We start from the raw sequence: 13,884 nt of genomic DNA on the forward strand, positions 1-13,884 counted from the left end.
GACCTTCCTTGCCCTATGTTTGTATTTGAAATAATTTCTATACCAGCTCAGAGGCAGTCACTCACTTTGAAATCAAAGGTGTAATTGGTGTAAGGCATCAAGTTATTTTCATAGGCGCTCTTCAGTTGGAAGCCATGTGTGATTCTCCCTTCTGAGCTTCCATTCTTTCCATTGCAGCTGAAGTTCATAAGACACTCATTGTACCTTAGTTCCTTGAAGTCTTTATGGTTGTCAGCTACTCCTCCATTGCTTAAATATTCCACGACACCTAGCAGAATAAAGAAGGAAGAAATACTATCATTTAGCATTTAGACGTTATGTAAGACTTTGTGACCAAAATTTTGTGGTCAGGTGGATGTACCAGGTTCAGAGTGGTTTTATTAGGTTGACCCATATGCAACTGCCTTTTTGTGACAGTTCAAAACAAAACAAAACAAGAAACAATAAAATAAACAAACACCAACAATTTCTTATGGTTAAATCAAACTGAAGGGTATTTGCCTACTTCGGAGCAAAGCATCAGGGTCACCCAGAAATATCTTCAGTTTTCTTAATGGTACTTCAAGCTAAAGATGATTCCTGGGCCCAAGGTGGCATTCACTAAGAAGGTTTTGACTCTGAAGGCTTTTAGAATATTATCCTAAACCACTACTTCTTTAGTATTTAACTGTTCCATGCAATCAACTTTCGGAGTATGTAAAATATAGCATACATAATAAAAAATCATTTATAACAAAAATAGATCTTGCATCTTCAACATTTCAATATTTATAGTTTCAGCTATGAAATATTCTTTATTTTGAGCTACAGGGAGTTCTTTCAGTCTGATACTATAAAGAACATCATATACTCCAGATATACTACTTGGTCAAAAATATTAGATGTGTCTAAAAAGCTAAAGAGAGTAGAAGCATTCAAAAATACATTGCTTCCATTTAATAAGTAAAATGAAAAATATATCACAACCCTAATGATGATGATGATCAGTGAACACGGTCAGCCATCTCTTTCTATTTGTGATCAGGAATGATAACAACATATAATGAATAAATGATGAAACACAGTATCAGTACTGTGAAGAGGTGAAAAGGAGTGATCATTTATCTAGCATTTATTACACGCCAGGCACTGCTTTATACACTTAAACCTCACAAGCAGCTTTATGCGGTGGATAAAATTATTCCCCTCTTATTTAAAAATAAAGAACTTAGTCATAGATTGCACTTCTAAGTGGTAGAACCGAATCCAACTCTGACAGTCTGGCTCCAGAATCAGCTCATCGTGCTGTGCTTTCAAATGACAGCTCACTGGCTTAACTGAGATGGGAGAAACTTATACTTGAGAGCATTTCAACTCAAAAAAACAGAACTTAGAAAAGAAGGCATGGTTAAGGTGTCAATTGGGTTAGGGGCTAAAGACAAACATTTGTAAGAGGATGATTTCAGCATTTATTTACTAAGGAAAAAAGTAGATATTTTCTAGATTTGTGACTTTCATGAATTTCCAATTGCAAGCATTTGGGTTTTTTCACATTTATTGTTGAGGGATTATCTAAACAATTTAAAATAGCTTACTGAAAATGTATAAAATTTAGAATATGCTTCAGTAATAGCAAAATAGTAATAACTGAACATTTTACATTTGAACTTGAATATCTAAAATGCAGAACTAGTTTTTTGCAAAGATCTAAAATTAGTTAGGACATAAAGTAGTTTAGTGGAGCTCAAGAAGTAATGTCAAATCCAAGGAGAATGTTGGTCAGTCTTCTGCACCTATTACCAGCATTCATATCACTTAATGAATTCACTAAAATGTGGCCAACCTTACTAAACTTAGACAGCTCCTGCTGCTGAATATTTCCTGGTTGCCTCTTCCCCATTACACTCTGTGCTCCAGGAGGCTGATTTTTACTTGCAACAACTACAAACCCCCTCCAACTCTAGCTTCTAGCTGCATTTGGTCAATGGGCAGCACTGGCAGGAGAGTAGAGTGAGGTAGGGATATATATTTCCCCTGACTCATTTTCTGTTGATGCCAGAGATTGACAGCATCAGTTATAACTTAAAGCCATTGCTCCTACTACATAACCCTCTCCTTAGAACTACATTTTCCAAGTTGTGACAGCAGTTCCCACCACTTTCCAAAACCTTTAGGTGTGGTAAAGGGCCTCAAATTCCCCAAGTGGTAGAGTACTGCATCGCCCATGGTTTTGTGTCCCTTAACCCTGTACACATCTTTAGAAATAGCTTCTTTACTAAACTCTCAATTAACCCCATGCCCTATCTTCCCAGGAGTCTTATTAATACACTCTCTAATTTAGCAGAGAAATTCTCCACTCAAAAGTTGGGAGGTGGCTGGTCCTCCAAAGAGAAGTTAGAGTAAAACTGAAAGCAATGAGGAAATGATGTTATAAATACCTGAATCTGGCAATGAGTTAAGATCTGCACATAGCACCAGCGGGATGGAATTAGGATCTGCAGTTGGGCTGCCAGGCCTACTAGAGGCTTTCTCCAGAATGTTTTTAACCTCTGAGACAAACATCATGGTCTGGATAAGTTTCACATCAGAATACTCTGGGTCCCAATGCATGTGGGCATTTGCCACTATAAGCAGCTGTTTGTCTGCAGCATGAATAGGCTTCATACCTAAATTTAAACATTAGAAAAAGGAGGAGAAGATTGTTTTATGTATCAAAAGAGCAGCATCTTAAGGTTTTCTCCCTCAAATCCATAGCCTCTTCCTTATTTTTTTTCCCCATTAATGTATATCTTCCCCTTTATCTCAAAATGTAGTTTTTAGAAGCTGATGTGCTAAGATTCTGGCAATCCCTACATAGGAATTACTCCTCTAGATCAGGGTAGACAAACTGCAGCCATGGGCTAAATCTGGCCCACCACCTGTTTTTATACAGCCTGTATGAGCTAAGCCTGGTTTTACATTTTTAAAAATTTCTACAAAAATTTCTTGGAAAGACTGTGACAGAGACTACATGTAGTCCAAATATTAATTATCTGGCCCTTTACAGAAAAAGTTTGCCAACTTCTGCTTTATATGCCCAAGTTAAGAATTGTATCATGATATAATCAATATTTGATTCTAGTACTTCATTTGATGAGTTCTTGCTGTAAAGAAGTACTTTAAATATCTCTGTCATTTAAAGATCACAATTACCTAATGAGGCAGCTTTTCAGTTATTTGAATGACCTAAACCTTAAATTTAAATTCTTCCCACTGTCCAGTACTCATTCACCATACATTCCCTGAGCACATCAGTGATAGGTCATAATAAAAGGCAGTAACACCATATATATATATACATAAATCATACAAATTACGTAAGGAAGGAAGTTTCCTACCAAAACAAATTCATATCACACACCCAAATAAATTTTACAAACGAGACTTAGAGAGTAATGTGCTTTCAAAATCTGGACACTTGGGTTTTTGACTTGGGGTTTTTTTTTTTTTTTTTACTATTTACTTTGGTGTTGGGCCAGTCACATAACTTTTTTGGTACTCAGGTTCATTTGGAAAGTGAGATATTCAACCAGAAAACTTTAAGGTTCTTCCCCACCACCTAAAATTTTTTAAATGTTGTCAAAGCATTAGCTTTTGAAATGGGAGACAAGATAGATAATACATTAAAAATTGTGAAAATTAAACTCAGTTAACATTCATAAACAACAGTTAATAAAGACATCCATAAAATATTTAAAACACAAAGCTCAATTTGTGTGACATGATACATTTAACTATACACATACAGTCTCTATGTAGTAATGAGTAAAGAAATTAACAAGAGAGTATGAATGAGATATGGAACTTTTCACTTTATATATTTTTATACTAATGTAATATTAGTCAACATGCAAAATTAATTTTTCTATTAAAATTTCTATATTACTACCCTATGATACAGCAGTTGCACTACTCAGCCATCAAAAAAGAATGAAATCTTGCCATCTGAAATGACATGGATGGAACTAGAGAGTATTATGCTAAGTGAAATAAGTCAATCAGAGAAAGACAAACACCAAATTTAAGAAACCAAAGAGATGAATACAGGCGGGGGTCGGGGGGCAAACCATAAAAAAGACTCTTAAATAAAGAGAACAACCTGAGGATTGCTAGAAGGGAGATGGGGGGATGGGTTAAATGGGTGATGGGTATTAAGGAGGGCGATTATTGTGATGAGAAGTAGGTGTTATATGTAAGTGCTGAACCATTTAATTCTATACCTGAAACTAACATTACACTGTATGTTAACTAACTGGAATTTAAATAAAAACTTGAAACTACGAAAAAAAATTCTATACAAATGTCTCTTAAATTTTTCTATTGAAAATATAAACTCTGCAGAAAAAGACCTAACTTTGTAGTCTACTATTTTGATAGTTTCCTTTCACCTTACACCAAGGTATAATTATCTTCAATGTTGAGTAATAAGTAACTGAAGTGTCTGTTATATGTGGCAGAAGGAGTCATTTTTTAAAATTTGAGAGCACCCTGGGTGGCTCAGTCAGTTGGCTCAGGTCATGATCTGGGGGGGCGGTTCGTGAGTTGCATCCCCATATCAGGCTCTGTGCTGACAGCTCAGAGCCTGGAGCCTGCTTCACATTCTGTGTCTCCTTCCCTCCCTCTCTCTCTCTCTCTCTCTCTATGCCCCTCCCCTGCTTGTGCTCTCTCTCTCTCTCTCAAAAGTGAATTAACATTAAAAATTAAAAAAAAAAATTGAGGTACAATTGACATTTTGGTTTTGTTTTCTCTGCTCATTTGTTTTGTTCTTTAAATTCCATAGATAAGTGAGATTGTACAATATTTCTTTCTCTGACTTATTCCATTTAAAATAATGCCCTCAAGGTCAACTCATCATTACAAATGGCAGATATTCTTTTTATAGCTGAATAGTATTTCATTGTGCATATATACTACCTCTTCTGTATCCATTCATCTGTTTATGGACATTTAGGTTGCTTCCATGTCATGGCTATTGTAAATAATGCTGCAATACACATGAAGGTGCATATATCTTGTCAAGTTAGTATTTTCATTTTCTTTGGATAAATATCCAGAAGTGGAATTGCTGAATCATATGGTAGTTCTGTTTTTAATTTTTGTGGAACCTCCATACTGTTTTCTATAGTAGTTGCACCAGTTTATATTCCCACCAATGGTGCACAAGGGTTCTCTTTTCTCCACATCCTCAACAAGACCTGTTATTTCTTGTCCTTTTGATAACAGACACACTAACTACTATAACTATCTCATTGTGGTTTTGATTTCCATTTCTCTCATTATTAGTGATGGTGAACATCTTTTCATATGCCTGATGGCCATCTCTGTCTTTGAAAAAATGTCTATTCAGACCCTCTGCCTATATTTTAACCTGATTGTTTTTTTTTTTGTTTTGCTACTAAGCTTTATGAGATATTTATATATTTTGGAGAGTAACCCCTTATCAGATACATGATTTACAAACATAGAAACAGTCATTTTTAATGCAATTTGATCATAATATAAAAATTTGTGGCAAAAATTCTCTAAGCTCCATTCTTTCCTGGAAGTTTTATAGTGTCACTTCTGGCTATAGACTAAATGTTCACTATATTAAAAATTAAAAACTATTAAAAACAAAGGGGCCATGAACACCTTCTACAATATTAAATTCCTCTCATAGGACTATGAGACATATTTCAAAATGTGAAAAGTGTCTACGGTATAATTTATAATTACTCTTCTGAAAAGTAAAAGGAGAATAAAACTCCAAAGAAACTCAATTTTCACATTACCAGACAAAGAGGTACCAAACTTTTGAAAGAATGGGACTGGAAAGGACATAAAAGTAGGTAAAAATGGAAAGGCTAAAAAAAAAGAAGAAAAAAATTTTATTCTGTATCAAAGATTGTATGATGAGGGATAAACTGAAGAACAGAGAGAAAAGGAGGTCTGATAAGCATGGCCTGAATAATACAAATCAATACCCAAAGCAAAAATCTTTTCTTCTACAGTAAGTACATGAAAAAGTTTAAAAATAAAGCCCTAATGTGGTCTTACATCTTTTCTGTGCTCTTGCCTAAAATATAATAGTTAAGTAAACAATGAAATGCTCACAGGCAGGCAGCAGAAAGGGGGAAAAAGGTTTGGATATGCAAAGTACATATTGAGTTTCTGACTTTGAAGGAAGCTATAAATAATCTAAAATGTAAAAGATAAGTACCAGGTAGATAAAAGATCCTGCTTTTACCCTGACAATGACTGAGATGTAACAAAGAAATTAGAGAAAACTTGCCAAGTGCTTAACCTTAAAGACAAAAGATTTCACACTCAAGAAGCTAAAAATATGGCGAAATAGAACCAACTCATCATAATTTCCAAATTCAGCCTAACTAAAGCATTTCCTACTTCAAATAACCTTTTGGAATTAATTGCAATATTAAAGACTTTCCTTTTTAGAAATTACCTATTAAGTAATATCTCTAGAAACATATGATGGTTTACATAATAGTGTTATTTTCCCACCCATCTCCCTTAACTTTCCTTAAAGACAAGAAAATAACTGTGCAATAAATAGTCTGTGCACTTGTTTAAGATGGGAAAGAATGGGATGGTATTTATTTTTAGTAAGAACGTTTTAAACTGCACTCACCTGTTCCAAATAGTTCTTTGTGGACCTCTAATACCACAGCGACACCAATATTATCTTTTGTCATCACTCTGTTCAGCATAGCTTCGGATCCATCTGAATTAGCCATTGCCACTTGGTTAAATTCCACTGTATGCTTCTGCACCAAAGTAAATCTAAAAGGCACAACACATTATTATTATGATATTAGATACTTGGATTATCATACTAAAAGGCATTAAATGAGGGAGCACAAGACACAGATACAATTTACTGTCTCCCTAGTCATCTTCCATCTGCAAAGGGCCATGCAATCAGCTCTGGCCTGTGAAACATAAGAAGTCAGATTAAGAACTTTCTTAGAAGTGCCGTGTAGCAAAGAAGGCATATATATATATATATATCCCTTTGCCCTTTATACCTTTATCCATGTGGTGAGAAGCAGGAAGGCAAAAGCCAGCCCACTATGGACTGGGAAGTAGCTGAACCAGTTCTGGACTGCCATATCTGGACTTGTGTGAGAAAACTGCCCTTCTTCTGTTTCTTTAAGTTATTGTTAGAACTTTCTGGTATTTAAAGGTGAACACAACTGTAACTGAATCAGCAAATTAAGGAGAAAGAACAGAGTAAAATCTATGTACCCTGTTTGCAGTTTTATTCTTACCACCTCAAGAGATTTGTCAAGAAAATGCAGGGTCACACCCTTATCTCAACTAAGGAGAAGCCAACTTTACTATCTCACCTTTCCCAGAAAGCTGGAGTTACATTATGTAAGGGTTCAGGGTTAACAGCTTCTATAAGGTAAAAAATGGCTCCCTCTGGGACTACAGTTTCTGCACTAATAGTATTTTCTTTCTTTACTTACAAATTAAGTATTGTAGACTTATAGTATTTAATAGAATTGAGTCTAGCACTGAAATTTAATAGCAGTATGATTTTGGGTCAAGCCATTTAAACTCTTTAAGCCTAGTTTTATCAGTTTTGTAAAATATCTTATAAATGGCCAAAACCTACTAAATACTACTTTTTGCTAAGTATTACGTGGAGTAGACACCTCTGTCCTTTTAACAGGCCTACACCACCCCATTTTCCTCCTAGCTTTGAAACAGAAATATGCAATTATCTCTTTAAAAATATTGACTAAAGTCTTACTATGCTGCAGGACACTGTGCTAGACAAATGATACTCCACTCCCTGCTCCAATTCTGAAGGTCTCACGCATGGAGAAGAATAAAAAGTCAGATCATATTTATTTTCTAACCCAGAGTGATAGAAGGGAGCATAGTTTGCATCCTCTACTTTAAGGAGGTGATCTTTACCTAAAACATGAAGGAAGAAATAATGGAAGGCTATGAAATGATGTTAGAGAGGAAAGGGAATAATGGAAGGTTCTAAGCAAGGACATATTACTTAATTTATATGTTTTAAGATCATTCCAGATGCTTAGTAGAGAATGGATTACAGGAGCTAAAGTGGGAATTATGAGACCAAACAAAGTTTTTGAGGTTGTATAAATGACAGGTGATGGTGGCTTGGACTAAGGCAAGAGAAATAAAGAGAAGAAGGCAGATTCAAAATATGTTCTATAGGTACCATCCTCCATATCAGACTTTTCAAACAATTTCTGGCAATATTCCCATAGATAAAACAAATTATAGTAGTATTGTGTTTGAATAAATCAATCACTGAAAAGAATGAATCTGTTTTGACAAATATAAAAATTTTAAATCAGAGGGTACTGATGATTATAGTCTTGTATAAGTCTCTGTATCCAACTTATTTCTGTATTTTGTTTTGGTTGCAGAGTATTAAGAAACATCCTGATTAACGGAGACACACAGATATAAGTGGTAAATAATTGACCTTGAACTCAGAAAACCTAAGCAAGCAGGTGAAAATTTGATTCAGGTCTGCACCAAAACAAGTCTATCAAGCAGCATATGCAAAACATGTTATTAATCTGCATGGTGTTAAAATTTGATATTTGAAATATCTGGGTGAATACGTTATTTTTAAATTAAGTTTAATTATTTGTACTAAGTTTTTGAAGTACCTTCTAAATATTTACAGAACTCTTAAGATTTATTTATAGGAATCCAAGGCTCTGTAGGAAAGTGTGAAAATCCTGTTTTAACAGTAGTATTTTTAGTGCTGGAATACTTTACTTCTACTGAAGTCAGGTACTTGTGAGAGAGGGAGGGTATGTAACAATTAGAAATGCCCTCATCAACTAAAATTTGTTTCCCTCTTTCACCCAATAAAGCTCGATCTAGATATGTTCTTTAAAAGAATATAGATTAAAACCTAGAATCTCTTCTACTTGACACTACTTTAAATATCACACCATTATGTTTTTTCTAATAAAAGAAATGGCCAACTCCTTATATGACATATGGTGTGAGATGGCTGTTCACCTGAACAACTCAATGAACTAGTGCCTTCTTCATTTGCGATTGTTATTTTTGTTAATAAAGACAGAAACTGCACTTTGGGGAGAGCCATATTAATTATAAGCCAAATAAGAACTAATTTTGGTCTTTTCTGCTCTTAAACCAGGTCTCTTCAGTCCTGCATTTTATAGGTGCTTAAAAACAAATGGGAAAACATTACTTTATTATGTTACATATGTTTATTGTACAGATTTGGGAGCAAGAAAAAAATATAAAGAAAATTCAAAGTTATCTGCAACCAAACATCCCCATTAACAAGTCAATATAATTCCCTAGACTTTTCTCCATGCATTTGCATACAAATATTTTTATATAATTAAGATAATACTCTCTAATTTTGTATTTTGGCTTATTAGTAAACATTCTATCAGGGATACTTCCCTATAAATTATTATTCAAAATCAATACATATGATTATATTATATAAGCCACTTTACAGATTCACCATAATTTATTTAACTGATTTGTGGTGGACATTTAAATTATTTCTGACTTGAGCTATTATAACCAATGCTATTGGACATTTTTGCATATAAATATTTTTCTGTACCCTCAAATGATTTTATCCCTTCCTCTTTCTTTTCCCTTAAGAATCTAAGAGTAGCAGACTTCATTTCTATTGAGTACCCTTTCTTGAATTTCTGTTCATTAGTACACCCACTCGCATATTAAGGGAACTTGACTTTTTTAATTTTTATTTTAATTCCAGTTAGTTAACATACAGTGTTAAGTCTCAGGTATATGATATAGTGATTCAATAATTGCATACATCACCCAGTACTCATCACAAGTGCACTCCTTAATCCGCATCACCTATTTCACCCACCTCCCCTCTAGTAACCGTCAGTTTGTTCTCTACAGTAAAGAGCCTGTTTCTTGGTTTGTCTCTTTTTTTTCCCCTTTGCTAGTTTCTTAAATTCGACATATGAGTGAAATCATATAGTATTTGTCTTTCTCGGACTTATTTTACTTAGCATTATACTCTCTAGCTCCATCCATGTCATTGCAAATGGCATGATCTTGTTCTTTTTCATGACTAATAGTCCAATGTGTGTGTGTATCTTCTTTATCCATTCATCAATCAATGGACACCTTGGGCTGCTTCCATATAGTGGCTATTGTAATGTTTGCTTATTTTTGATAGAGTGCAAGCATGAGCGCATGAGCAGGGAAAGGGGAGGGAGAGGGGGAGAGGGAGAGAGGGAGAGAGGGAGAGAGACAGGCAGACAGACACAGAATCCAAAGCAGGCTCGAACCCACGAACTGCAAGATCATGACATGAGCTAAAGTCGGACGCTTAACCAACTGAGTCACCCAGACATCCCTATCTTAGCTATTATAAATAATGCTTCTCCAAACATAGGGGTGCATACATCTCTTTGAATCAGTGTTTTTGTATTCTTTGGTAAATACCCAGTAGTACAATTGCTGGATCATAGGGTAGTTCTATTTTTAACTTTTTGAGGAACCTCCATACTACTTCCCACATTGGATACTCCAGTATTCATTTCCACTAACAGTGCAAAAGGTTCTTTTTTCTCCACATCCTTGCCAAAACCTGTTGTTTCTTGTGTTGTTGGTTTTAACTATTCTGACAGGTGTGAGGTGATATCTGATTGTAGTTTTGATTTGTATTTCTCTGATAGGTGATAATGAGCATCATTTCATGTGCTTGTTGGCCATCTGTAGGTCTTCTTTGGAGAAATGTCTGTTCTTCTGCCATTTTTTAAATTGGATTATTTGGTTTTTTGGGTGTTGAGCTGTACAAGTTCTTTACATATTTTGAATACTAACCCTTTATCAGATATGCCATTTGCAAATATCTTCTCTCATTCCATAGGTTGCTTTTTAGTTCTATTGACTGTTTCGTTTGCTGTGCAGAAGCTTTTTATTTTGATGTAGTCCCAGGTTTGCTTTTGTTTGTTTGTTTTGCTTTTATTTCCCTTGCTTCAGGAGACCTATCTAGAAAAAAGTTGCTATGGCTGATGTCCAAGAAGTTACTGTTTAAGGGCCCTTTAAAACTTCATTCTTTTTTTTCCAGAAGATTAAATATCCCTGCCATCTTTTGGTTTTCACACATCTTATGTGTATGTATTGGTCTTCTCTGAAATAATCGAAATTCTCAATAAGACAGAACCAGTAATAAAAATAATACATGCTGCCCATTACTGAGGATCAACGTTGTATCAAGACTTTTTACAGGTACTTCATACCTATTGATCCTAAACTTTGCAAAGACTTTGCAAAGGAGTGATTATGGAAACACACTGCCCAGTTTCCTCATCAATTGTCCAGGAATTGCTCCAGCTGCAAAGAGCTACTTCATCCAAGGTCAAGTACTTCTAGGAGCGGCCCTCATACAGTTATATATCAAAAGCAAAAGATAAAGGTTTGGGGATTTGGGTCCTTCCAGGGTTAACTCTCACAGGTCATTTCAGCTCCAAAGCTACAGCTGGCAGAGTCCTCTGAGGCTGTTCAGGCCTGCAACACAACTCTGTTCTCTATGCCCAATTCTATTTCTTCTCTGTTCCTTTCCACAGGGGAACACCAAACTACCTTATCTTTTAGAAAAATGAGATGGTTTATTCATCTTCAACATCCTAGAACTTCTATACTGCAACATTCATAATAGATTACCCATGCCAGTTCTGTAGTCATACTTTTGCAAGATCTTTTAGTACCAAAAGGTGTAATTATCTTGATATGGAAACCTAACTAGTTCAGTCAGTATACTGACTCTCCTGTCTTACCAATCTCCTCTTCACTTGTCTTACTTTGGTCTTTCCACTTTGAAGATAATTCTCAATAGAGATCATGAAAGCAAAACAGAAGTTGTAAACCCGGTGTTTTTTTTTTTCTTTTTTGTCTTGATCCTCAATTAGTGATTACACAACCTACAATGGGTAATAGCCCTTCTTTACAGTACATGGTATTTAAAATATCCTTGTTGCCTTAACGCTTTCACCAAGCCTCTGCTTTTTCTTAACCTTCTTGGCAAAGATCACAGGTTCAATCAATTTTTTTAAATTTATTTATTTTGAGGGAGGGAGGGAGAGAGAATGCATGTGTGCACACACATGCATGCATGTGGGTGGGAGAGCAGCAGAGAGAGGGGGAGAGAGAGAATCCCAAGCAGGCTTTGCACTGTCAGTGCAGAGCCAAACACAGGGCTCAAACTCACTGTGATACCGTGACCTGAGCTGAAATCAGGAATCTGACGGTTAACCAACTGAGCCACCCAGACGCCTCTCAATCAACTTCTTTTTAAAATATGTGCTTGAGGGGCGCCTGGATGGCTCAAATGGTGGTTGAGCGTCCGGCTTCGGCTCAGGTAATGATCTCCCAGTCCGTGCGTTCGAGCCCCGCTTCAGGACCTGTGCTGACAGCTCAGAGCCTGGAGCCTGCTTCGGATTCTGTGTCTCCCTCTCTCTCTGCCCCTCCCCCCCGCTCATTCTCTGTCTCTCTCCCTCTCAAAAATGAATAAATGTTAAAAACAATTTTTTTAAATACACATTTGAGGGGCACCTGGATGGCTCAGTCGTTTGAGCATCTGATTTCAGCTCATGTCATGATGTCGCAGTTCATGAGTTCGAGCCCCACATTGGGCTCTCTGCTATCAGGGCTTCTGATTCTGTCTCCCCCTCTCTATGCCCCTCCCCCACTCTCTCTCTCTCAAAAATAAAATAAATATTAAAAAATTTTTTTAATGGGGGCACTTGGGTGGCTCAGTCGGTTAAAAGTGTCCGACTTCAGTTCAGGTCATGATCTCTTGGTTCGTGAGTTCAAACCCCAAATCGGGCTCTGTGCTGACAGCTCAGAGCCTGGAGCCTGCTTTGGATTCTGTGTCTCCCTTTCTCTCTGCCCTCCCCCCCATCTCAAAAATAAACAAACATTAAAAAAATTTTTTAAGTATTTAAATAAAGAAATAAAAATACATGCTTAGTTACTGACTTTTCTCCATTGGGGGGAAAAAAAAAAAACACATCATTTAAAAATGAATCCCACAGGATACCTGAGTGGCTCAGTCAGTTAAGTGTCCAACTTCAGCTCAGGTTGTGATCTCACAGTTCGTGAGTTTAAGCCCCACATCAGGCTCTGTGTTGACAGCTTAGAGCTTGGAACCTGCTTCAGATTTTGTCTCCCTCTCTCTCTCTCTCTCTGCCCCTCCCTCGCTCATTCTCTGACTCTCAAAAATAAACAAAAATGAAAAATTTTTAAAAATAAATAAAAGTGAATCCTGAACAATTATTTAGTTTATTACATGCTTCCAACCACCTCTCCAAACTTTCTTCCCAACTGGTATAATTAATTATTGTATTGCCTCACTTTTGACTTTTATAACTTCCCAGTCTTTTATAACTTTTAATGTCTTTGGTTTCAAAAAGTTCAGAAAAACAAAACCAGTTTTCCTAAACAGAGTATATATGTCCTTCTAACTAATACTCCTTTCCTTGGCACTTATAAATACTAAAGAGGACAGAGTCACGCTCAAGTTTTGTCATTTCTACTTCACCAATAGCTGAAGATCCAAAGAGATAGTTGAGAACCAAAGAAAGTTCCTTCTTCACAGTGAGAATTAAGTAAGATGTGCCTCTTGTAGCTCAAGAACTTTTTTTAGGTAACCTTCCTTAAGAACATTTCCAACACTAGTGAAGATAGCCATAGTCTCCTACAGCTTGTCTTCTTTTCATATTTTATACTACATTTATAATGCATTTATAATATAGTAAGAAATTATTCTCCATTTTCCATCCAAATTACCTTACCAATTTAATTGGTTACCTTATTTCTTAATTTCTCCCCTACACACAG

The 13,884-nt window shown here is 35.9% G+C and overlaps 1 protein-coding gene across 3 annotated transcripts in view; it reads right to left on the minus strand.

Moving 5' to 3' along the window:
• Positions 1-13,884, minus strand: part of CNOT6L (CCR4-NOT transcription complex subunit 6 like) — a 120,249-nt gene that overhangs the window by 12,311 nt on the left and 94,054 nt on the right. For all 3 annotated transcript variants that reach the window (XM_047091873.1, XM_047091872.1, XM_047091874.1), the window contains exons 9-11: positions 6,647-6,798; positions 2,418-2,645; positions 66-268 (exon numbers count right to left, since the gene is read on the minus strand). In XM_047091873.1, coding sequence (XP_046947829.1) covers positions 66-268; positions 2,418-2,645; positions 6,647-6,798 — 583 coding nt within the window. The remainder of the gene's footprint in view (positions 1-65; positions 269-2,417; positions 2,646-6,646; positions 6,799-13,884) is intronic.

This window comes from Lynx rufus, unplaced genomic scaffold (genome assembly GCF_022079265.1).
Source record: "Lynx rufus isolate CCGP_SWC_20201006 ecotype Redwood Valley unplaced genomic scaffold, mLynRuf1.p SCAF_3, whole genome shotgun sequence".
Taxonomy (NCBI): Eukaryota; Metazoa; Chordata; class Mammalia; order Carnivora; family Felidae; genus Lynx; species Lynx rufus.